The sequence below is a fragment of the Tachypleus tridentatus genome, chromosome 2 (assembly GCF_004210375.1).
Source record: "Tachypleus tridentatus isolate NWPU-2018 chromosome 2, ASM421037v1, whole genome shotgun sequence".
Lineage (NCBI taxonomy): Eukaryota > Metazoa > Arthropoda > Merostomata > Xiphosura > Limulidae > Tachypleus > Tachypleus tridentatus.
In genome coordinates, this window is record NC_134826.1 from 129,374,765 (window position 1) to 129,402,234 (window position 27,470).

The 27,470-nt window shown below is 34.3% G+C and overlaps 1 protein-coding gene across 1 annotated transcript in view; it reads right to left on the reverse strand.

The window, feature by feature from the left end:
• The window catches only part of LOC143245097 (cytosolic carboxypeptidase 6-like), a 367,230-nt gene that overhangs the window by 21,569 nt on the left and 318,191 nt on the right, over positions 1-27,470 (reverse strand). The window contains exons 7-9 of the mRNA XM_076490975.1: positions 21,943-22,057; positions 12,927-13,038; positions 12,540-12,742 (exon numbers count right to left, since the gene is read on the reverse strand). Of these exons, the coding sequence (XP_076347090.1) occupies positions 12,540-12,742; positions 12,927-13,038; positions 21,943-22,057 (430 nt within the window). The remainder of the gene's footprint in view (positions 1-12,539; positions 12,743-12,926; positions 13,039-21,942; positions 22,058-27,470) is intronic.

Below are 27,470 nucleotides of genomic sequence, written 5' to 3' on the forward strand. Positions count from 1 at the left end.
AGAAGCAGATCTTTACTGTTAAAAGAAGGACTCCCAGGAATGAGGGAAAGAAAAATGTACCTTAGAAAGTTGTTTTTAAAACGTAGTCACAAAATATTCTAAACAAACACGAGTTAACAGTCTCCTCTAGAAGAGAAAAAAAGTAAGACAGATATAACAGTCTCAAGAGAGACAGATTACTCACACAAGTCTTTCGTTCTTTGGAATGGGTTCATGAAAATACTCTTGTCAGCCATGTCTCATTGGGCGACAGCTTTATTACCATCATCCTGATTCAACAAAGAATTAAGGTTCGATCGCCTTCGTGATAAGATGTTGGATACTATATACCAAATACTATTACCTATTCTCTAACACGGTTCTGCTCACTGAAAGGTTTAAGAATGAAAAACAATCCAGCTATTTTCTCTCAAAGATCAATCTTTGTCAAAAATGGAACGAGAACTAGCTCTTTGTCCTGAAAGCTAGACCTTTCTTCCTTTTAACTTTTGTGTAAAACATATACGATAAGTTTAATTATTCTTACCTTTATTATAAGCTATTCAAGAAGTAAATGGATAAGTAACATGAAGACACACACCACGTTGAAGTCCGTATAGACTTAACAAGAATCCTTTTAAAAGCGTGCCTTGGTCCTGAGCTTTGATAATCTTTCTTGCTCTTTATAAGAGTTCATTTGAACCCATTCAAATGCATATTAACATCAAAGTAAAATAAACAAAGAAACACGTCATTATCTTTCAGGGATAATGTCTAATTCTCAACAGAAAAATAGGTGATGTAGGGTTATAATTTATGACATCTCAAGTAATCAGAAAAGTGAACTAAACCGTTAATTATTTCAAGTGTATTGCTAATTATTTTATATAAAGATTACCTGTATTTGTAGAAAGACGATTCCTCGTGGTATTTGATTCATAGAGCGGATAAATGCTAGATAATCGATTCAGTCCATTTTATTTTTATCAACATTAGAGGGCAAATACTGTTCGACTAACCTATAATTTAGATGATGCAATAAAAACAATGTATATTTTCGGACTCTGTGCAATCTAAGCATGTGTTAAATAATCAGATATCTTAAGATATTATATTTTGACAGAAAATATGGTCTTTTCGGAGGTTTCACTTAGTGCTACATACACAAATACATATATATATACAATTACTTCCTCTGCAACTTAATGACAACCGCAGTTGGTACAGCTCCATCTATAAAAAAACTCTAATAAATTAGTCCGAAAAAAATCAAAATTATATTTTGATCAAGCACAAAAATGAGCGTTTTGAACAACGACTTTTTTCACTCTAACTGGAATTCTTTCGACTTTATAAATATTAAACACATACGAAAAGTCTAAAATTGTGAAGCCAAAATGTTTCCTCATAGGACAGAAGATAAGCGCAATATAACACAAATAAAATCTACGTGCTTGAAGTTTTTTGTATCCTAAACTTTTCTGAGCTGTTTGTTATATAGTAAAATGTTTGAATTTGTCGTTGGAATAACGATGTTATAAATTTTTAAGAATCAGTATTATTTTATAGTGAAGACTAAAGGCAGTCTGAATGTAGTACTAAACTTCACAGTTGCAGTACGGAAACTAATTTTGAACATGCAAGTTCAGTAAGTAACGTGATGATGATACACGATTTAAAACTGCGATGGAGCAGTATGTATCATTATTTATTTTGATACTGTTTGGTGTTTCTTAGGTAGTGAGATGTTACAAAATACTGATCGCTTTTGTAACAGTTGTTTCTGAAGTAAAATGTTGATACACTGAGATCATAATATGTATTTATATCAAGGTGTTATTATTTTCAAGCTAGGGATATCTGTCGTGTTTAAAGGTATGGGAAAGAAGAAGTAATATGGATCAACCTGGGGTTCTAGGACCACCCAGAAGGAGACTTGCAAAGAAATTGTACCATATTCATGGTAAGCAAAATCCATCACCTTTTAACATTTGAAAACTCACGAACATACCACAAATTTTTACGGATTATGTCTACCTTTTAAAAGAAAACTAGATGACAAAAGCCTTCTACGTGTCCCGGACAAAAAATGCACAAGTTCTGCTTAAAAACAGTACAAATCACAAAGTACACAGCTTACATCCGCAATGTATTTATTCTACTGTCAGATACATCAGGCAGCTGGAGAATGCAATGTGTACTAATGCTACTCCAGACGAAGACACACAGGTCAAGTTGCCGGACGAATACCTATGGTTTTCACTTCGAATAGTGTTAAACCGGTTGTTGGTAAAGCTTCGCCCTCGTAAATTAAATGGATTATAAAAAAAAAAAATTTTATAGGGGAGGTGTGATATAAACATGATAGCCTTACAACGGAACCTTTTGTAATGAAAACTACTATTCAAGACTATTTTTCAAGAAGCACAGTTCGTTAAGTAGAGTATGACCAGATATGGAAACCGACTGTTACAACGTGGCAAGGTTCCACAAATCGTTTTAATATAATTGGGTTTGGAATTAAGCACATCGCTACATAATGGGCTATCTGTGCTCTGTCCACCACGGTATCGAAACCTGGCTTTATAGCGATGTGAGTCCTCAGATGTATCGCTGCAGATAGAGCAACAAATATTCAAATTAAGGTTTACATAATCCTGCATATAATCTTTTTGACTAAAATACCGTTCAAAGGTGCTTTTTATTTTTATATTTCAGAAGTAAAAACGGGTTAAACGTTTTTATTTGTTATTTTGTACACATTCCTTAAAATGTTAAATATAATATTTTTTAATAAATTTGCTTTGAGCAAAGACGAAAAACAATTGTTAAGAAGTAATATAGCTAAAAGTTGTACTGAAATAATCTTCATGAATAAAGAATATATTAAAGTTTTACACTGAAAGTTGTATTTCTTTATCTAAAGTTTAGTACTGGTCGAAAGCAATTCCCAACGATGCTTAAAATTTGGTCTCCCAGTGGCATAACGATAAGTAAGAAACCGGGTTTCAAAATTTGTGGTGGGCACAACAGAGATAGCTAGTTATGTAGCTTTGTGCCCAACAATAAGAAAACAATAAAACATTAAAATTTTGGTATAATGTTTTTGATATTTTCAAAAAGATGTTTTTTATAAGTTTGATTGAAGGTAAAAGAAAGCTCAACACGTTACGATTTTTCTCGATAGACATCATTCTTATTTCCTATTGATTTTGTATATAGAATCGAAAGTAATTAATAGTAAAACTTCACAAATAAATAGTCTCAGTAGAAATTCTAATTATTTGCTAATTTTGTTTGTACATACATTACTTTTCGTATCACTGATATTTCGTCGAAAACAAAACAAACAAAAAATCTAAAGCTCTGCTCTAATTAACATACTGAGTTAATAATCAATACACCAGAGTAACACACTTAAAACAAGTTTGTTTTTGTTTGATTGTTTTGGAATTTTGCGCAAAGCTACAAGAGAGATAACTGCGCTAGCCGTCCCTAATTTAGCAGTGTAAGACTAGCAGGAAGGCAGCTATTCATCACCATCCACCGCCAACATTTGTGCTGCTCTTTTACCAACGAATAGTTGGATTTAATGTCACATTATAATGCTCCCACCATTGAAAGGGCGAGCATGTCTGGTATAACGGTGATTCAAATCCGCGACCCTCAGACTATGAGTCGAGCGTTCTAACCATCTGGTTACGTCGGTCTAGAACCGAAAATATTCATCACATGATTCGGTTATATCGAGAAATTCTCTTTACTGGTGTTCAACAGTGCAAAACTAGAAAATGAAGTATTTTTGTGTTAGTTTAAATATTTCTCGGTATCTCAGATTTTCCTTCTTTTGCATTGTTGCCTTTGAACTATTTTTGTAGTTTAAAGTTATAGGAGAAAGTAAAATCGATTTGACAAGTAGATTAATTGTTTTAATATCTCAATAAATGAAAAGCTTTAGTTAAACAACGAGCTATTTGCGGGACATACATACTGGTTATATATATAGGGAAATAAACTGTGTAACAGTATCTTATTAGGATGAGAGTGATTCATTATAACAACTTGATTTTTGGTTTCGAATCTGGAACGGAAAGCTTTAACTTGCTTGTGAATCGTTAATTTAGTCTTAAAATTTTAAGTAAAATAACAAAGTAATAATGTGGAAAATAGTTTGCATTTAATGCGATTTAAATAAAGGTATTGTAATAGCAAATCTTAATAAGTTTCAGAGCATGGCGTAAGATTGAATTATATAGTGCAAATGTTAAGCCCAATACAACTGGTTTACACCTAAGATGTTATCGTGCAAATGTGAAATTTTAATGTGAACAGCATTTAAAATGCGTATAGAGAAGTGATTAATATAAATTTGCATCGGATTTTACAAATTATTTACAAATTTTTAAGACATCTATACATTTTGCCAAGCTATTCTGTACCAGCTGGAGTACCCGTTCCCTGGACAGAAGTTATGTAAATTCCCTAATATTTAATTGTAAAAAAAACCATCTTTAAAAGAGCAAAACATACAATGTGAAACTGCACATTTGTGTGTATCTCCACGTGGGCCCAACAAACCTTCATATCAAATTTGGTGAAGAGCCATCAACAAAGAGCGAGGTAGTGGTAAAAAGAAATCTATAAAACCCGCCAAACTAAAAATGCAAAACTGAAAACTTCTATGCAGTCTCGCATGGACGTAATGAACCTCCATATTAATTTTGGTAAAGATCTATGCACACCCAGCGAAGTAATCATATGGACATACAAGAGACAGTACTATTATATTTGTATAGATTTTACAAAATTATTCAAAACTACTAAATTTTTCCGACTTGATGTCAAGAAATTCATTTTTGACCAAACCAACACAAAATAATGATGTCTTTATTGACTCTGAAACTGTTTTGCTTGAATATTACAATATATCGAACAAACAACTTAAGAGTATAATATTTGCGGAATTTGAGATATTTTAATTATACGAGTAAGTATTTTAAAGGATTACCCATGTCTTAGTGAAATGAAATTTAATGGTAAGAGTAAATATTTTTCAGTTTTATCTATGACTTAATTTAGATTAGTTTTAATGGTAATTAAGAAGAATATTGTCAGTATGAAAATAATAATACAGAAAAATGCTAATTTAGAAAAAAAGTTCCCAGCCATATAAAATTAAGATATCAGAAACACAAACCTCATTAGAAATAAAATAAACAACTGGGTCAATCATAACCCACACGAAGACAAATAACGTAGATGAGATAACTAATACCCAGATGCACACCCTTAAGGTTCACTTAGTATGGGTGTTTTACTGTTGTCCATAACATCTGGGCCCGGCATGGCCAAGTGTGTTAAGGCGTTCGACTCGTAATCCGAGGGTCGCGGGTTCGAATCCTGGTCGCACCAAACATGCTCGCTCTTTCATCTGTGGGGGCATTATAATGTGACAGTCAATCCCACTATTCGTTGGTAAAAGAGTAGCCCAAGAGTTGAGGGTGGGTGATGATGACTAGCTGCCTTCCCTCTAGTCTTACACTGCTAAATTAGGGACGGCTAGCACAGATAGCTCTCGAGTAGCTTTGTGCGAAATTCCAAAACAAACAAACAAAAAACAAAACACAGCTTAATCAAGGCCTGATTTCAGAAGTTCATTTTTTTACTATATTTGGTTTGTTTGAAATTAAGTTCAAAGATACACATTATAAAACCTGGTTCCTAGCATTATGAAACCCGGTTCTTAGCTTTGTAAGTCCACAGATATACCGCTGTGCCATTGAGGAGCGCCATATTTTGAACTGTTCTACCATCACACACAGAGAGAAAAAAATTACATATAACGAAGGGTGAACTTAGATATTTCTTCTAATTTCCTTATCGCATGTACACCAGAATGCCAAAAAGAAACAGTTTTGAGCCTCATATTCGAAACTAGCAAGGTGTTTCTTGACACAAGTTTCCGGTAGCTGTGAAATAAATGATAGTTCTTCTACCAGTTATTTAGCGTTTGACATTAAATCTTGAGAATAATTCTCCGTAAGATGAAGAAGGGATGTCACTGACGAAATTACTAGCATTATCAAATCTTATAGTTAGGTTTAAGTTTCTTTGTTGACTATATTTAGTAGTAATACTGTCTTACAAAGCTATCTATAGCTTGTCTGCTGACGATTCAACTTCAGAATAGACTGTAATATCCAGTGTCTTTTTCTTCAGTTATGTTACGGCTACCAGTATATCTTTTGTTTGGAGCTGTAGAATATTTGAACCGGACTGCTAATTTCTTTGGGTTCGTTAGGCGTTTCATGATAACTGAGTTCCTGATGAAATTCTGTAATTTTTGATTATAATTCCAGGAGCATAAGCTTGTAACAGTTTTTCTGTATTTTTACTTTGCCAATAACAATAGATATAGTACTTTTCATATATTTTTAATTTTTTCGAACTTTTCATTAGATAGAAAAGAGCTCTTGTTATATTAACGAAACTCTTATTCGGTTGTTAATATTCTGTGGCATGAACTGAAACTTGAAATGACAAGTTCTGGGAGTCTTGTTATTATCTTTGTTAATTGTTTTCTCAGAATGTGAAAGACTATCTTTTGTACTTCAATGTCCTCTGTTCTGTAGTGGTCTTCGCTTTCTTTCAATTCACTCTCGACTGATGTAGTAAGATTGAATGATATATTTTTTCTTAACTCTGAATTGAATCAAACTTTATAATTAACTTTATAAATAAACATTAATATAAACCTATATTAATATGTTTTAGTTACAGATTAATTTATTATGATGTTTTTTCTCTTCTCTAATTCTTTCTTCGGTTTTAGTAATTCACCTGATTATTTTTTTAATTAGTGGCACTTATTAATTTCTGGATCACTTGGTAGCTGTTTCTTATCACTTTATTTTATAACAATTCTCTTACCACGAAACGATTGTACAAATTCTTTCGAGATAGCTTAAATGTGCTACCACATGCCTGATTAATGAAAGTAATTCATCAGCAACTCCACTAAAATTGCTTATAAATAATATATTTATTGGCCAGAATATTAGAGATTTATATCTTAAATACACTTTGTGAGTGTGTGTTTTTTTATAACAAAGCCACATTGTGCTATCTGCTGAGTCCACTGAGGGGATCGAACCCATGATTTTACCGTTGTAAAATCCGAAGACTTACCGCTGTACCAGCATGCGACAGAATAGATGTTAAAGAAATAAAACCATCAGAGGTTATGAATATATACAATAAGTTGAATGAGTTTCAGTTGTCTCTGTAATGGCAAAGATGAAACATTTAAAAAACCTTTGAACAAGATTTTATTATTGAATTTTAGTTGGCGAGTTCATCCATTAAAAGGATGAAATGTATAGTCAAACAGCTTCCTTTATTAAGAGATACTGTGATCAAAAGATAGAACTATCAAAGAAAGATAGCAGATAAAGATAAAAATATCTTCTCACTATAGCAGTGTGTAGAAGAGAGATAGGCGAAATTAAACTTGATAATTATATTTTCTTACGTAAACAACTTATCTCCAACAATACTCGAAACGTACGTCTCTTTTGGTGCTCAGACAATTGAAGTAGGGTTTTAAGTGTATGTTTGCACTGTGGTCAGACGAATCACACTTCGTACTATTTGTAATGATGGTAGGGCTACACTCTATCGATAAACTAATAACATCCTGCGTGATTTCCAGTATATAAGGTTCTGGAGGCGGTAAAGTGTTGTGGAGCTTATGTAATGATGATATAGTTATACTGTGGCGATAACCTAATGAAATTCTGCATGATTTTAATTATATAAGATCCTGGAAACAGCGAAGTGTTGTGGAGCTTATTTACGTGGCATGAGAAAGGATTTTCTGGTTTTTCTGAATATCCACATTTCTGCTCATGGACATCTGAATACTTTAACCGACCAGGTGCACCCTACTGTGCTCTACTTTTACGCATACGAAGATGGTTATTTTCAGGATGATAATATCACTAGTCATAAAAACAAAAAATAATACTAAATGTACTGAATTAAACACAGTGGTCCTGCCAACCCCTTTCCATTTTTAGAAATACTTACATACACCTACTTCTGTCTATAACATGTGAACAACCAATCAAAAGCTATGAATGCACCCCCATCTTAGTTTTGTGGTTAGTTTCATGATTATGATCCAGACTTCCAAAAGTTTCTTGATATGAATACTATCCAGAATATATGGGATATTTTAATGGATCAGGAGATATAGTCCATAACTATTAATTTTACCAAGACTGGAGATTATATCGATCAAGGAATGGTCAAAAATTGAAACAAGTACCTTCCAGACACTGATGGAGTCAGTGCTACTTGGTTAACATATTGTAATCACGATAAACTGTGTTTCAAAATTTCAGAACTTTGTCTTTTCTAATATTTTTGTTAGTATTTATAGATACGGGCATGTTATACGGACTGTCAGGCGCCTATACGAAACACGTAAAATAAAATAAGTATAGCATATCTTATATATGAAACATGCACATTTTAAAGACGGTATTTCGTTACCAAGATGTATTTTAACAACTTAATACGGGTTCGAATCTCTGTCACACCAACCTTGCTCGCCCTTTTAGCTGTGGGGGCGTTATAATGTATCAGTCACTCCCATTATTCCTTGGTAAAAGAGTAGCCTAAGAGTTGGCGGTGGGTGGTGATAATCCGTGATGACGAGAAAACCCACTTGCAGAGAAAATTATATATGTAAAAAAACGGCTGATATGGATAGACAAAGCAGTATGTAGAGGAGCGGGTTGGGTGATGATGACTAGCTTCCTTCCCTCTAGTCGTATACTGCCAAAATTAGGGACGGCTAGTGAAGATAGCTCTCGAGTAGTTTTGCGCGAAATTCAAAAAACAAACAAACAACTTAATAAAATTGAATTTGAATTATTCTTGTTACACTGGATTAAACCAGGAGTAAACGTTATGACGACATAAATATTTATGTTAAATATTAGCCGAATATCTTAATATAAAGGATTAACTAAAAACATCGACATGATCGAAGTGGTTATTAATTTCCGACTGCTCAGTGTTCCCTTAAGCCTTGGGGCTGCGTGGGGCTGTAGCGATACAGTAACACTGACAAAGGGCTTGAGTAAACAAACAAATTAGTGATAGTCAATGGGTTTTAATTCGTATCTATCTTGGTGAGAAATAAGATAGACCAAGGATATATCATATATATAGTAAAGTGTTAACTGAAACGACCAATTTAGAAGAAAGGTTACAGAATGATGAACAAAGTGAAACCAGTAAGAGGGTATGTGTTTTTTCTTGTAGCAAAGCCGCGAATGGCTATTTGCTGTGTCCACTGAATGGAATCGAACCCCTGATTTTAGCGTTATAAATCCGAAGACTTACCGCTGTCCTAGCGGGAAACGGAATTTATATGAAAGGTTTTGTTTATCGAAATTCTTTGTTTAAAAAGAGGCTTCTGAAATACACTGACAACATATCAGGATTGGTACACTAAATGGAGAAACTGGGATACACAGACAACATATCAGACTTGGTACACCAAATAGAGAAACTGGGATACACAGACAACATATCAGGCTTGGTACACCAAATAGAGAAACTGGGATACACAGACAACATATCACGTTTGGTACACCGAATAGAGAAACTGGGATACACAGACAACATATCAGGCTTGGTACACCAAATAGAGAAAGTGGGATACACTGACAACATATCAGGCTTGGTACACCAAACAGAGAAACTTGGATACACAGACAACATATCAGGCTTCGTACACCAAATAGAGAAACTGGGATACACAGACAATATATCAGGCTTGGTACACCAAATAGAGAAACTGGGATACACTGACAACATATCAGGCTTGGTACACCAAATAGAGAAACTGGGATACACAGACAACATATCAGACTTGGTACACCAAACAGAGAAACTGGGATACACAGACAACATATCAGGCTTGGTACACCAAATAGAGAAACTGGGATACACAGACAATATATCAGGCTTGGTACACCAAATAGAGAAACTGGGATACACTGACAACATATCAGGCTTGGTACACCAAATAGAGAAACTGGGATACACAGACAACATATCAGACTTGGTACACCAAATAGAGAAACTGGCATACACAGACAACATATCAGGCTTGGTGCACCAAATAGAGAAACTTGGAATACATTGGCAATATATCAGGCTTGGTACACCAAACAGAGAAACTGGAATACACTGACAACATATCAGGCTTGGTACACCAAATAGAGAAACTGGGAGAACATATTGCCTGATAAAAAATATTAGAGTTGTTTTTTGTTTGGAATTAAGCACAAAGCTATATAATGGGCTATCTGTGCTCTGCCCACCACGGGTATCGAATCTCCGTTTCTAACGGTGTGAGTCTGCCCACATACCGCTCTAACCCTCTCCCAGATGTGAATAACCGAGTGGTTAAAAATGGATTTATTCTTCTTTCCTGTAATAATTTAATATATTACAAGAAGTTAACGTTGATGTATAACGTTCATGTATTGGACAAATGGAATTATAATGTAATTCATTTCTTTGCCACACAACAACATGGATTTGGCTTACTGAGAAGGAAAAAAATGACATTTATCTCTAAGAATAAAATTAAAATTTTGCATTTAATAATACAATAAGCTAAATTTACATTTATTTAACGTGTATTTAACCACAGAGGCCTGGAGTGACCAGGTGGTTAGGGCGCTCAACTCGTAATCTGAGGGTCGCTAGTTCGAATCCCCATCACGCCAAACATGCTCGCCCTTTCAGCCGTGGGGGTATTATGATGTGACGATCAATTTCTACTGTGACTATCAATCCCACTACTCGTTGGTAAAAGAGTAGCCCAAGGGTTAGCAGTGAATGGTGGTGACTAACTGTCTTCCCTCTAGTCTTACACTGCAAAATTAGGGACGGCTAGCGCTTATAATTTCTTGTAGTTTGCGCGAAATTCTAAAAACAAACAATTTAACCCCAGTATGAAGAAGAAGAGCATGAATGTTTTGCAAAACGAATAAATGTGACTGCTATAGCTCCAAGAGGAAATAACCTAGAAACCTAAAATTTTGCACCCATACGAAGTGGGCCATGAAGGTGTGCAAACGTGTGTAATTACTTATCCACGTATGCGCGTATGCTCATCATTTTATGAGACAAGCTATAGAAAACACACATAGAAAAGAAGTAGGACCATAGTGACTTCAAGAAGAAGAAAATCTCCGACTTCTGCAATTTTACACCCATTCTAAGTGAACCCTGAGGGTGTGACCTGGGTATTAGTTACCTTACTCGTGTGCTTGAGCACGTATGTATGTGTGTGCGTGCGCGCATCATTGTAATGAGGCAAGTCACGAAGAATCACAAATAAAGGTAGTGGTCTCTTGTATTATGAATGGAATTCCCAGACAGACACGTACATGCACGCATGCACATGCATACGTATGAGTCTGTGTGCGAATGATTGCCATAGTTCCAACAGTCTCCGTTAATTAAAGAGGTTTCTTTATTAAAAACATCAGTGATATAATAGAAAATTCCTTAATTGAGAAACGATTTAGGTTAAAAATTGGATCGATATTCTTATGTTTTAAATAGATTTTAATGCAGTTGCTAAAATATATCAACTTAATAACCCTGACGAAGCTGGGTATATTTTCGTTAGTATTTTAATAAAAGTATTTAAAAGAAATCAAATAATTTAAAATTATTATTTCTGAGGTCGTTGATTAAAAAAATTGTTACTTTAATATTTTACCTATTTTAAATATGTAGTAGTCTGTAATAGCTGTTTATAGATGTTATGGTTTGTTTTGAATTTCGCGTTACACGAGGGCTATCTGCGCTAGCCGTCCCTAATTTAGCAGTGTAAGACTAGATGAAAGGCAGTTAGTCATCACCACTTACTGCCAACACTTGGGCTACTCTTTTACCAACGAATAGTGGGATTGACTGTCACATTATAATGCCCCCACGGTTGAAAGGGCGAGCATGTTTGGTGCGACCGGAATTCGAACCCGCGACTCTCGGAGTACGAGGCGAACGCCTTAACACGCTTGACCATGCCGGGCCCAGATGTTATGGACAACAGCAAAACACCTATACTAAGTGAACCTTGAGGGTGTGCATCTGGGTATTAGTTATCTCATCTACGTTGTTTGACACCAAAAACTGGTTTGGTTGTGCTTATATTTCCATTTATTGAGAAAACAGACGCAATAATCATTGCTCAAAACTATTTGAAATTTACATTGTGATCTTATAACTTGTTTCCTTTACCTCAGCAGTTTACTTTCAACATAGCCCTGACCTTGGAAATGTTCGTCATCTCTTTCTTATATTACACCACAATAATACGCTTTTACGTTTCTCTTGTAATAGATATTTAAAGGGTTACGACTTTAGAAATGGCTATCTCAACGTTGTCGTTGTTTTAAGTAATAAGAAAGTGTGTAAAGTTAACAGAAAAAGTTCATTCATTCATATATATTATATTCCGTTACCTTCTGGACGTGCCGGATTTGCCCGGATCTCTATTGTAGACAGTACTTTCGAGTGAAAAGTCTTCTGCACAATTGCTAAGGTGTTTAGGGAACAAAGCGTGGTGTTCGAAACGATAAACATCATCGTACGAGTTACCATAAACAAATGTCCCTAACAAACCTGTGTGTGCATGGAGATCCAAATAGAGGGATAAGTCCTCTTCCTGAAAAAGACAACAACAACAGCAACAACAACTACAAATCAGTAAGCTTTCACTAAGAAGTCTAAAATAAAGAACGTTGTGATAATGGCTTAAGCATTGCCAGTTATTTGTTGTACTTATTAGACTGTTTCTTTCGACAATCGAACATGGAAGTACTAACTACAGATGTATAACTATATTTTACCTTGCTGTTAGCTAGAGCTTCCAATAACTTTTTTGTGACATGTAATGTCGGATGAGCCAGCGGAGATGGATCTTGCCAGCATCGGTTTAGGTCAGCTCCAAGCAGAGAGGTTCTAAATAAAGCGTGTTTTCGATATTATACGCAACTTTTAACATCTGTGCACAAAATTATCGTATTAACAAAATTTAATCAACGATTTATTAAAATCAGTTTTGCCTGATATTTGCTTTTTTAAAGAAAGCAATATCACTTAATAAACATTTTCAAACAATGATTTTAAGAATAATTTTTATGCGTGAAGTTTTACTTAAGCCAATAATTTAATATTTTTTTATTTGGGTAACGGTTAATTTAAATGATAAGAATTATTGGTTGTATTAATAACTTAAAATATTTTGGAGCAGTAGTAATACATTATGAAACACTTGTGTGCTGGGTCGTTGGTTCAGTGGTTAATTTGAGATTCTTATAACACAAAAATTCGAGATTCGATTACTTTTGTAGGCAAAGACTTGCACTTCAAACAAAAACTCACTTAGATGCCTTGGGCTAATTATTAAGGAGTGTTGTTCATATTATTTTAAATGGGAATCAAGCGTGGTCCACTGGTTGATGTCTCATGTTCTGTAACCCCCTCCATAAAACAAAAATAAACTGCGCTCTGTATTTTAGTGTGTTATAGGGGTGACGGTCAAATCTTATCATTCGGTCAGACGAGAGTGGCCTAAGAGTTGTTGAGGAAGTTGTTGACTCGCTGCTATTTCTCTAGTTTATCACTTCAAAAATTAGAAACAACAAGTGCGATAATTTTTCAGTTATTTTGCGTGTAAACAAACACTAAAATATCTATTTCATTATAAAATATTTACTTTATTAGATCTGTTACACTAACAATACATGAGTGTGTTTAAACAGCGGTCAGTTTCTGTAACAGTATGGTGTTTAAAGTCTTATATGGTGCGATTGAAACATTTGGAATTTTTTCTCCGTGGATTTTTATTTCTTTTCTATCTTTTATTAGAACGTTCCTCATCAAATAAAGGGCGAAATATACTAGAATAACGAGAGGTCGAACAAAACTAAAAGTTTGGACAATGTTTTCATACAGCATGTTTTTTCTTTCATTTTTAATTATTTAACTATCAGTTATGTATTTTGACAAATACACCATCTACTGATACATTAATACGTCATAATAATTTTTTTGTTGATTCATTATGTCGGTACATTAAAATAAATAAATGTATACCAGATTATCAATGTTGTATCTAACTGACAACATTCGATCATAGAGAACTCGAATACTTTCATTTGTCTGTTCCAAAGTATCCAAATGACAAGGGGACTGTATTTTATTATATATATGTGTTTATTCTTGCAAAAATTATAAACAACAACAACTTTAATCTAATAATAACAAGCTACAAATATCCAGTAATTTAGGTTTATTTTGAAGTAAGCACAAAGCTACACAATAGGCTATCTGTGCTCTGCCCATTACGAGTATCGAAACCCGAATGTTAGCAGTACGAGTCCGCAGACATACCGCTCTCCCACTGGTGACTTGTACTTTGGGAAAATACATTTGTTTTTAGAGTTGTGCAGAAGACCTAATGATTTTCAGCTCACCTATACTTAAACATATACATAGGAAGTTAAAAACGAACAAAACATTCCTTATTATTCAACAGATATATTTTGTAGATACAAAACTTCTTTAATTTTAAATAAATTACGAACTCTAGTAAAAAATGTATTTGTTTGATCTTTTATTGTTTTCGGATGAGTTACTTTCATTTTTCTACCTGTTTGACAGAATAAGTGAAATGGTTTTCAAATATTTCACAAACAGTTTACATTGAGTTTCACATTATGCATGACATTTATTATCTGAAACAATAAAACTTGAGCTAGTAATTCTAAACACTATCATTTTGTTTTCTCTGTCGAGCTTAAAATTGCAAATCAAATTCATCCTGACTGTTTGTTCTCTCAGGAAAAGTAAGATCGTAAGAATTTTTTTGGAAACTAGTCTGTTGTTGATTGATATTTACCTACTTTGTTTTGATCAAATTGTCTGTTTGCAGTAAGTAATTGTCTTATGAGATAGTAGGGTTGGAAAAAGACCGTGACATTATTTTTCAATTACGATGTCAATGTCGGAAATTGGCATCAGAATAATGTTGTTTCTTTTTCAGCAAATTTAACGTTGGAGAACTAAGAGCAGTACGAACGCTTCGTAAAAACAGCTGTTTAGCGATGCCACATAGCACGAGAGCAAAAGAATACAGCTGGTCAGGAGCTCATCTCTTTAGGTGTAGTGTAATACATGTCAGCTTCAACCTGTCACTTTCACTTGTGCTTTTTTAACTTGAGTCGAAACAAAGAAGAACAGTAATAATTTGCCAACTAAGTAAGTTTGATATTTGGTCAATTACTGTAATAAGCGGTTGACAGCTCTACCATTAACGATTCTATTCATAAGCCATTAACAAGTTTTGTCATGCCATTTTTTACATATAAAATTTAAATATTCATTTTATTATAAATATTCGAGTGGACAACTAATTAAAACACGTATATAGTTAAATAGATAATTGTTTATAAGAAAAGATCAAAGGGTAAATGCTGTGTTTGTTAAACTCAGCCATAATGATGTGTTTGTCAGTTTCAGCCACAACGTTGTGTGTGAGACGCAGCCACAATGTTGTGTTGGTTAGTCAGTTAGGTTATTCGGATTTGAGCTTCGCCAAAAGCTACACGACAGTTATCTGTGTTGGCCATCCCTAATTTTGCAGTAAAAGACTAGAGGGAAGACAGCCAGTCGTCACCACCTACTGCCAAAGCTCAGGATGCTCTTTTACCAACAAATAGTGGGATTGATAGGAACATAATAACGCCCTCAAGGCTGAAAGGGCAAGCATAATTGGTGAGGCCGTTATTCGGACCCGTAACTGTCAAATGACTAATGGAACGCATTGTGTGCGTTTTATAGTAAAGCGATCAGACGATTTTCTGTGTCAACCGAAAGGAATCAAACCCCTGATTTTAGTGTTATAAATCCGTAGACTTATCGCTGTCTCACCTGGAGACACTTAATTGTTTAGCTCTGTTCAAAAGATAAAGCAGAGGAAAATATAGAAAAGAAGACAATTTATAGTTTGTTCACCTATTACAATGCGTAACAGTTAGAAACGGTTAACAAATACAGTATATAATAAACACATCAAACTTACCATTTTCTACTCTTAGAAATTACACTTCAATGGAATTAAAGTTTTTATTTCGAATTACAAGCCAAACTACAAATTAACTAAAATTCGACCTTATGACATCAAAATGCAAATAATTTAAACGCAAAGTAAATAAAATTCAACCACATGATATCAATATATAAATGATTAAAACACTGATTAACTAAATGCCATTTTATTATTTTCGAGATAAAAATTGTTTAAACAGAAATGAATTAAAATACGTTATCGTAATGTGTTAATGCTCCCAACCACTTGTCCTATCCTTTTAACAAGTTAAAACGTTAATTATTTGTGGCATTCGACAAATGTGCACAATGAAATATTTATGTTTTGACTACTGCAGGGATCGAGCCCAATACCTTTTACCCTAACTCTCTAAACATACAATTGAGCAAACTGAGGAACGTTCAGTAAAGAGAGAATCTTTTAAAAATACATTTCCTTTTTAATAACTGTGTTTGTTTAGTGATGTTAATAAATATTTCAATAAAGCTGTATGCATTACTGACCATTTATGAGGTATACTGTTCCAATGTCTGTCATAAAATAGTACAAAACAAAATATATTTTTGTGTTGATAAAGCATTAGTTATTACTAAATATAAAAATTTTTTGAAGGTTTCAGAGAATTACGAATAAATCTTTTTTTCTAATATTCTATCTAAAAGATGGTATTTACAGTAGCTCCGCGTTGTGTCCATCATCAAGATCAAACTCAGAGTTTGAGCGTTTAAAAGCCACCGAGATTACATTACAAGTTAATTATATGCAACTATAATATTTAGTAAATATATGTTCGTATGAAAAGAGCTTTTTCCAACATAACTAAAATAATTTTTTTTTCATGATTATCTATTTTTAGAAAACGATTAAAATCGAAAAATCAGTTAACGCTCTGTTTGGTCGAAGAAAGAACACTTAGTAAAATCTTTGTTACACGAGAAAACAAAACAAAAATAAAGATATTTAGAAAGCATCTTTTATCTATAGGCAAGTTTATGAGTTTTTTTTGTCTAGTGCTAAAATAATGAAAGCTAAAACTTTGGGTACAACCTCCTATTCGAAAACAAAAAGTCTTATATACGGCCATTATTCCAAGTCATTAAAAACAACGCTCAAGCATGCACACACGACCTTTTACGAAGAAATTAAGTTACCGTTCGAAATGAAGTTTTCTCATAAAACCAATTAAGGAGAAATGATGATTCATTGAAGAAAATTCATTATCCATAAAAACAACTTAAGTGTATAAAGTGTGCACGAAACCTTAAGCCTGATCTTTATTCTTAACTCATGAGTTGCTCCATTATTTCTGAACGGCCAACTCTAAGAGGAAATGAAGTTGTTCCTTTAATAAGCGGAAAGAACTCTATAGATAAATCAAATAACCACTTCTAAGCCTACAGAAGAGCATGGTGTTGCACACGGATTACGGCAATAACGAAAGCCTCACTTCTTTCTCAAAGTATTTGTTTCCTGCAACTCGTGGAACAACTTTAGCCGCAAAGAAATTATGAGAATAACTATAATTATGTTAAGGCTTATAAAACGTAAACGAGAAAGAAAAGAAAACGTTGTTTAGCGCTTATTTACACATTGATGAAAATAATATTGTGAGAGATTTAATTAACGTAGTATATCATAGCTGAGGAAAGAAAATCACACGAAAATCACAAGAAAGTTTTAATGAAACTGAAGTTTCACCTACCAACTGTTCGAAGTTGGAATGAAGTTGTTAATAGATTCATTTTAGAAAAAAGGTTGGCTATAGGCCCAATTAAAGATGTTTGCGTAATTAGGTGGTTAGCGAAAAGTATGCAACTGTTTACAAAATATAACTTTTTATTGCTATAGGCAGTCTATATATGCAAAAATATTGGCATATCTACCCTTAATTCAGAACTGTTGACTATATGGAAGAGAGGCAGTCAGCGACATCAGCCACCTAAACGGCCTTCTTAACCGAATAACGGGAATGATTGTTATGGTTATAACGCATCGAGGACTGAAAGTGCCGAGAGTATTCAGTGGCTTGTTTTGAGTTTTGGGCCTGCAGTTTCACAGCTCGGCACTCTTTCCACTACATCACGATTTTAGCTAATATTTTAATGTTAAGATATTGACGGTTGAAGCTTAATGTTCAAATTAGTGAACTCGATTATAGCAAACTGGTTTAATCCTGCATGAACATAAAAGTGACGGGTAGAGAGACTGAAATAATCGTCATTGTATTACTGGTAGTCAGTTGTTTTAATATAATGGTGAAGTACGTCAGTAAAATGTTCTATTATATATCAGAATTACTGCACATGAATTTGTTGAGTTTTTTTAGTTGTTTGTTGTAATGCAAGGCTACACAATGGGCTATTTGCCTAGTATCCTCTGCTAGGTTCTAGCCCTGAATTTCAATGTTATAAGCTCTCAAACTTATCCCCGAGCTGCCGGGAGACATTTTTTACGGTTTAATATTATCGTTAATAAATACGTTATTTTTTAACACATCTGTAGGTTTTTATTTATTTGTTTGTTTTAAATTTCGGGTAAAGCTACATGAGGACTATCTGCGCTAGCCGTCCCTAATTTAGCAGTGTAAAACTAGAGGGAAGGCAGCTAGTCATCACCCCTCTACGGCCGACTTTTGATCTACTCTTTTACCACCGAATAGTGGGATTGACCATCACATTATAACGCCTCCACGGTTGAAAGGACGAGCATGTTTGGCGCGATGGGGATTCGAATCCAAGACCCTCGGATTACGAGTAGAGCGCCTTAACCACCTTGCTATGCCAGACCATATATATACGTCACTTATTATATTTTCCAGTTGGTGGGAAGCTTGAGGGATCTAGCGTTAAAATGTGGGATCGATTTCTTGAATTGGACACAACGTAGCTTTGTGTTTGAAAACAAACAGTCCATTGTCACAGTTCATAACCTATTACATAGTAAAACAATTATCGAAGTACGAATAGCGTTTACATTTGTGTTATTTGGCCAAAGTGATATAAATTTAACATGAATATATCATAGGAGAAGATAATATTCGAAAAGAAGAACCAACTCACGTATAGATTAAATTACTGTCTTTACATATTTACAGACAAAATAAGTTGTTGTGACGAACTGTTTAATGGTGGCTCAGTGGAAGGTTTTAGACTTCTGAGTCTCAAAATCTGGTTTTTATATCTGTGGTGGATATAACACTTATGGTCCAATACCTGGCTTTGTGTTTGTTTGTTTTTGAATTTCGCGCTAGCTGTTCCTAATTTAGCAGTGTAAGACTGGAGGGAAGGCAGTTATTCATCACCATCCACCGCCAACTCTTAGTCTACTCTTCTACTAACGAATAGTGGGATTGACTTTCATACATTAACGACTCCACGGCTGAAAGTGTTTTGTGTGACGGAGATTCGAACTAACGACTCCCAAATTACGAGTCGAGCACCCTAACCACACAGATTTGTGTTTAACAACAAGGAAACAAACACAAGAAATAACGTGCTTATTATTGGAATGAAGTACCACACATTAAAACAACACAATTATTAGATGTTAAAAAAACAGCAAAATACATGTTTCGACTGGTGCACAGTCTTTGTCATGAATTATGTGCAGTCTACGTACACATAATGATGTTAGTAAGCTAATACTTTTCGTGACACAAATGGAGAGTTAAACACAGTATTAAAAACAATATTTAAAAAAAAACAATAGAATTTAGACGCAGTGAGATTCAATTCAACTATGTGTTGCTTCTGTATGGTTCGAATCAGAACTCGTCATAAATATACGACTTCATAATACAACAATGTTCTTTAATACAGTTTTGAATAAAAAAACGCACGCCATTTGTGTTGTTAGAATGCACTGAATAAAAGTTCACACAGGTTCGTGTTTGGAAACACAATGCGTTAATTTATTAAAGCACAATTTTTTTTTCTACAGTGTGGTTTAAGTGGCTCATTTATTTTATACTGAGGGTAGGGACTAATTAGGCTTACAATAATGTCTTCATTTTATCAACACTTATGGAGGTTGAGGTACACATTGTGATTGAATGCGTAACCTAAGTAAACGCTTGATAAAAACTGCAAAGAATATATGTAGGTTTGCCGCGTTTTGTATCACACATATAAAAATCTTATATACGTAGTAGCAATAGTAGTTCTTAAAAAAATATCTTACTAGCTATTTGACATACGATTGCATTAGTTAGTAGAATATCCACTTATAGTTCGAATACTGGTCGTGCAAAACAAAATTACATTGAAAAGAGAATGCATAAAAGAATATTGTAGAAGTATAATATAAGACTGGTTGTCTTATATGCCAGCGTTTTACAATGTGGAATTTGTAGGTTGAAACTTAGTATTATTATTATTATGATAAACCGTAAATTGTAATTACTAAAATACGACCTCTGTTACTGTTAATTACGTTCAGGCTGATAAAATATCGTTAGATACCCAGTGGAAAACATATTGCCCAAATTTATACAAGGCATTTTGCGCAAGTACGGCATTATGACTGATTTTAATTAAATGCACATCTACTATTTGCAAATATCTATTTAGGCATCTATATCTAGCTGTTGCCTAGCTACATATATGTGACGTAACACAAACCTTCCTTTTGTGATTCCCTTTCCGGATTGAATGATATTTGTAATTTAATTGATAGCTATGTGGAGATAATTTATTTAGAAACGCTATAATTAATAGCAGTAAGCTAAATTAATTAACAACGTATCACATCACAAGTTACCTATCTACAAACATCACAAAGAGCAATGTATGATGCACGGTTTACGATGGACAGTTAGCTTTGATACTGCAAATTTTCTTACAGGTACTTTAAATTTGTTTATTCAACATAAGCAGCACGTTATGCGATGCTCTAAACGACCAGATCAAATAAGAATGCGACATGCACTAAACAACATATCACAATCCAAACTGTGGGCCTTTCGACCGAAGGCAGGTGCACTAATCATTAAGCCAAGAAAAGCCCGTTTGTTTTTTGAAGAAAAGTATGAAATGAAGTGAATTACGGCTTTCGTAGGTAGTTTAAATAAACTTCATTAATTGACGTTATCCACTAAAATTAATGTTCTAATGGCATTACTGTTTGCATTTCCTTTCATTATATATGCAATTACATTTCTAAATATATATTCTACAATACAGCAAATTTACAAATACTTATGTCATTTCGGTTGGTTGTTTTTGAATTTCGCGTAAAGCTACTCGAGGTTTATCTGCACTAGTCACCTTTAATTTTGCAGTGTAAGACTAGAGGGAAGACAGCTAGTCTTTAACATCCACAACCAACTCTTGGTCTACTCTTTTATCAATGAACAGTAAGTTTGACCGTCACATTATAATGTTTCAAGGTCGAAAGGGCGAGTATGTTTAGTGTGACGAGGATTCGAACCCGCGATCCTCAGATTATAAGTCTGACCATCTGACCATGCTGCTCGTATGTCATTTGGTACTCGAGTTATTTGATTTTTACTTGAAATTAGTAAAAGTAGTTTTTTTTTCATTTATATAGTTACTTTTAAGCTGGTTTTAAAGTAGATAATATTTCTATGCCTACATTTCATTAGGGTTAATAAGTTCCTTCTTATTAACGCAATAAAAACAAATTGCGATAGAAGCGTTATCAAGAAGGTCATTAGCATATTATTGGTTAACATTACGAGCTGTAACACAAATGGATGTTTTAAATAAATATCGATCAAGTCGAATATTATTTACCTGTAGTTACCGACAAAAACGCCATCTGGGTTCAGCATTGGAATAAATTTAAAAACAAGATGTCGCCTGAGACAGCGTGCTATTGGTACGTTACTGACGAGGTAGTCCATCAATCCTGTATTAAAATACAACATAAACCAGTCAAGTTTCTTTAAATTTCTCTTCAACGTTTCTTTTTCTAGAAGGTAATCGCTGAACGTACTCTGAAAGTTTACTTTTCCATTAGTGCTGTATTTTTGCTTAAAAGAATCGAACGTTTCTATAGTAATTCCGGCTTTGCTTTATTTAATATGTTTAAAAGCCAAGAAGTCGTTTCAGGTAATTTAAGAACGAGATGTTTTGAAGTCATTTCCCGAAAACAGAATAACTTAATGATATGTAATGAATCAAATGGGACATTTTGCTTCATATATGATTTCGTCTTTCAGTTACTGAAACAGCAGTTCTTGTCTGATGTATTTTAACTTAGAAAATAACAACTCACTGGAAAGAAAAATAAAAAAAAAGTTTAACAGTTTAACTGAAATTACGCGTAAAAAATACACTGAAGAGTCTCTACGAGTATCTTATAACATCTAGTGGAATTGGCACGTAATGTCATTAGCCAAGTAAGAGTAGAGATGTTATGCGTATAGGTGTATATATATATACAATTGAATATATTTATATATATATATGCATAAATTTATATATATACACATTGTGTGTGTGTGTGTATATAAAATGATGCGTAGCTGTTTCAAGTGTTGTGCTATAAGTGAAACTACCCTTAAAATGTATTTTTCGCTTTTAGAAATTGCCGTCTTTCTAATTAAATTTTAAAGGTCGTTTGGGAAACTATTTTGTTGTCCAAGGAAAAAATGTGTATAATGAAAATGACGCATAATATTAACTTGAAATATTTTGGTCATTAGCGTTGTCATTGGTACAAGGCTTAAAACGCCGAATTGAAAAACCAAGTAATTTACGTTGGTCGTTATTTAAAAATAACTGCCAATAAATTAGCGTATAAAGCTATAACCGTACTGCAATAAGCTATCTAATAACTGATCATTTCATCAATAATTAAGAAATCCTTAATGATCAGATATTTCACTCGTAAATGTCACCATCTGAAACGCCATGTAACAGGTTAAAATTATTTTATAAATTAACGAAATTTCCCTGAAGAAACTGCTGCGTAGAGGATTTAAGCAGTCTTAACGTTATCAAAGACCGAAGACAGAATCTACCAACAATACCTGCTAGTTAATCTACCAACAATACTTGCTAGTTAATCTACCAACAATACCTGCTAGTTAATCCAAATTGAAATACAATATTATTCAAAATTATACAGTACGTATTTTTAGAGTAATGCTGAGGTTCTATTATCTTGTTGATGGTTTACATATTGTCCTGGAGAGTTACTGCACCTTTCTTTGTAATCTTTTAAACAAATACCTCTGATATTTTTTAAAATCAACTTTGTGGTTTCCTAGAAACGACTACTATGTTCTTCTTTTCTGTGATGTGCCAATGCGAAAAACTGAATTTTAAATCCAAACCAAGCTTAGCGGCATCCTATGAATGAATAGTTTCTGAGAAAACTCGCACGAAACTTCTAAATTCTTAGAACATCACCTGTAATAGAGAGCAAGCGGTTAAAGTATTGAAGAAAACATTAAAAAAAAAGAGACGGTTAGCATAATTTTCTCTGTTTTGAACTTTAATCGATATCTTTATTCTATATAGCGTGCATTTTATGTCCTAAGTTTTCGCGCTGTTACTTAAAATAAAACAAAGTATTATACAATACAAATTAGAAATATGTAGGTGTGGACCCGGCATGGCTAGGTGGTTAAAGCACTCGACTCGTAATCTGAGAGTCCCGGGTTTGAATCTCCGTCACATCAATCATGCTCACTCTTTTAACCGTAGGGGCGTTTTAAAGTAACGGTCGATCCCAATATTCGTTGGTAAAAGAGTAGCCCAAGAGTTGGCGGTGGGTGATGATGACTAACTGCCTTCCTTCTAGTCTTACACTACGAAATTAGGGACGGCCAACACAGATAGACCTCGTGTAGCTTTGCGCGAAATTCAAAACAAACGAAACTATTTAGATGTGTATGATCGATATTTGACAGTTCACCTTCAGTTACAGATGACTGTTTGATCGATTGTTATATAAATCAATCAAGCAACAAGTCTAGTTATCCAGCTTTTCTTAATATTGATTTTCGAAACACCGAAAGAGCTACAAAGACAAAATAGAATTTACATAATGAACTAAACATCATCCATATTTAACACTGCCAGTTAAGTGTACATTAGGCTGTTCTTTTCAACAGTGAAATAATCTTATTGGTAATACAGAGAAGCTTTCAGCTGTTTGACTTTACTTCGTGAACACTCGTCAAATGGAACTGATCAATATTTAGAACATAACTAAACAACACTTTAAAAATGTTCCGTGTGATTTTGACATTTACTAACTGGAGACGATGAAGCACATGTTTGTGTGTTTGTTTAGGTGAAATCTGAATCAAGTGAGGACCTGAAATAGAACAATAACAATAATTAAAATGTCTAAAGATTAGTTTAGATTAGGTTCACGCATCTCTTTTTCACCAACAGCTGGGGATTTTTCACTGCTAATTGCTGAAAGGTTTTACTCACTCATGAGAGTACACACAGGGATTTCAAGGGTTAATATTCCTAACAAAGCCTAACTTAAATGCCAAATAGCAGCATTTTACGGTTTTTAAGCTGAAATGAATCTTGCAGATATATTTAACAATAATATTAGTTGTAGCATGCAATCGCTATTAGAAGCATAGTGAAGAGAGGATCAGGGAAATACTAATAAAATACTGCACATGACATCTTATCACACTAATGATTTTGTAAGTAAACATGTGCACATGAATCACAGAGCCCCATAGGCTTGTTTTGTTTGTTTTAAATTTCGCGCAAAGCTACTAGAGGGCTATCTGCGCTAGCTTTCCCTAATTTAGCAGTGTAAGACTAGAGGGAAGGCAGCTAATCATCACCACCCACCGCCAACTCTTGGGCTACTCTTTCACCAACGAATAGTTAGGTTGACCATCACATTATAACGCACCCACGGCTGAAAGGGCGAGCATGTTTAGTGCGACTGGGTTTCGAACCCGCGACCCTCAGGTTAGTCAAATTAGTAAGTCTAATAAAGATTTTTATCTTATTGGTAGATAGTCTAAAGTAGCTTTACTCTAAAACAAGCAGTTTTTCAAGAATCATCATTATTAATATATTTAAACGATTTTGGAGCCTCACTATGTTATTACAGTCCATGTTGCTGACTCAGGTCGTGCTCTGTCTGACGTTCATGCATCTTAACAATGGACCTGCAGCGTCGTCTCCATTTTAAAAGACTCTACTGTTAGCTTGCCAAGTTCAAAACACATGAATCATCTATAATCCGTCTAGAAGTTTAATAGTTTTCCAGCTGTTGTTTCGGCAAACGATAGCAAAAAAAATCCATTCGCTTCGTCAGACAATTTAACTGCTAAACTTTACTTTATTCTTTAGCTGCTTGGGACATGGGACTGTTGAGCGGGAGGTATGGCTAGAAATCTTATTTTGTTGAGCCCATACCCTATTAGCTTCGATTCCAGACGGAGATATTTTATGATTATGTTGTGTGGTGTTGCTGGGACACATAGACAACTTTTGTCATAGATTTTTGTGTTCGTAAATATTGTAACATAATTATAAAAAACACATTTTGCTTACCACGATTGGCTGAAAAACGATTTGTTGATGATTTGTTTCAAGATAGTACTGGTGTCTCAAATTTATCCACATTCCTTTGTTTTCCTGTGCCATTAAGTGGGAGGGATATCTCCATCTAACTTGTGAATTTGAACACACTGTTGTGATTTTATATCAGACTGAGCTGTTACATAGCATTCTCATAAATGAATGCTTTGAATTTTTTTGTGGCATTATACTAACAATAAAAGGTTAAACAATGTCAAACTTAGGCTTGAATTAAGTTGTCCAGAAATAAATGTTGGAGTTCTCACGATGACATTTAGAAACTAAATATTAAGTATCTTATTGTTGGTTGGTTAGTTGGTTTAATCCAACGTTTGCCGTAAGGTGTCTTAATTGTTTGCTATTTGAACTCTACTTAGAGTAAATTTCTCAACCTCCAAGGCAGGATGGACAAAAAAGCAATTTCGTCTAATTTTCCTCTACAATTTAAAACTTGGACGAAAAGCTACCGAAACTACATGGAACATCAACCAGGCATTCGGCCATGCATCTGTTACTGAAAGTACAGGCTTCGACATGGAGATGAAAGTCTTGAAGACCACGAAGGTCGTGGAAGGAAGCCATTTTTAGATGAAAACATATTAAGGGAAGCAGTTGAGACAGACCCTTGCACAACAGTACGTGAGCTTGCAGGAAAGCTAGGCACCACTAAATCAAGCATTACCAACCATACGAGTGGGATTGGAAAGACGAAAAAAGTTGGATAAGTGGGTTGCGCATGAGTTCACTGAAGATAAAAAAAATCGGTGTTATGAGGCTTGTCAAGGATGACGCTCCAAACATTGAACGAATTGGTAATTGAGATTCTGCCTCATCCACCTTATTTCCCAGATCTTTTCCCTACAGATTTTCATTTCTTTAAGCACTTGACTACCTTTTGAACAGCAAACACTTTCAAAACAAGCAGCTGTAGAAGAAGCTTTCAGGGAGTTCATTGAACATAGAAACTCTGATTCCTATAGCAGTGTCATAAACAGCATCGTTGCACGTTAGCAAAAGTGTGTTGAAGCAAATGGTGTTTTACTTCGATTAAAGCATGTTTTACAACATTGGTTTATACTTTTTCAAGCTTCGCAGTTCAAAAACATCCATTTCTGAACAACCTAATACATTCTGGTTCACTGATACCTCACACGACGAAGGAAGCTCATGCATCTTGAAAGGATCTCAACTTTGGTGATATGAGTGCATTAGACATTTCAGTATTCATGTCAAGACCCAATATGGGTAAGTGCTAGAAAAATGGAAAAAACCAGTAAAGTTTTAATCTGGTCAGTGAACATCAGTCATTATTCTGATAATTTATATTCTGGACATGAAGCCATACATCTGGTGTTAAATTCATTAACCAGGACGTTAAGAAGAGCATAGAATAAAATAAAGGTCAATAATTCACTGTGGACAGAGATCTTCATTCTGCTGGACTTCTTGTGCACCAAAACGTAGTCCATAAGTTGCTTATTACAGCGGCTAATGTGTGAGATCTTTACTGTCGGATTTATCGAAGACTAGTGGGAACCTGTCGTTGTTGAGCTATGTAAAAATCTTTGGCTTTGGACGTTTGGATTTGACTTCAACCTGGAAAGTACTTTAACTTCCACTGTGTCACCCAAAACGTGCAAAATACCAGGAATGTTATCGAAATATGAGTCTGTTCTATTTGGTTTGTACATGATTGCATTGGTGTTAAGTTAAGAACAGCGTGAAAGTCTTGTCGCATTGTTGCATAT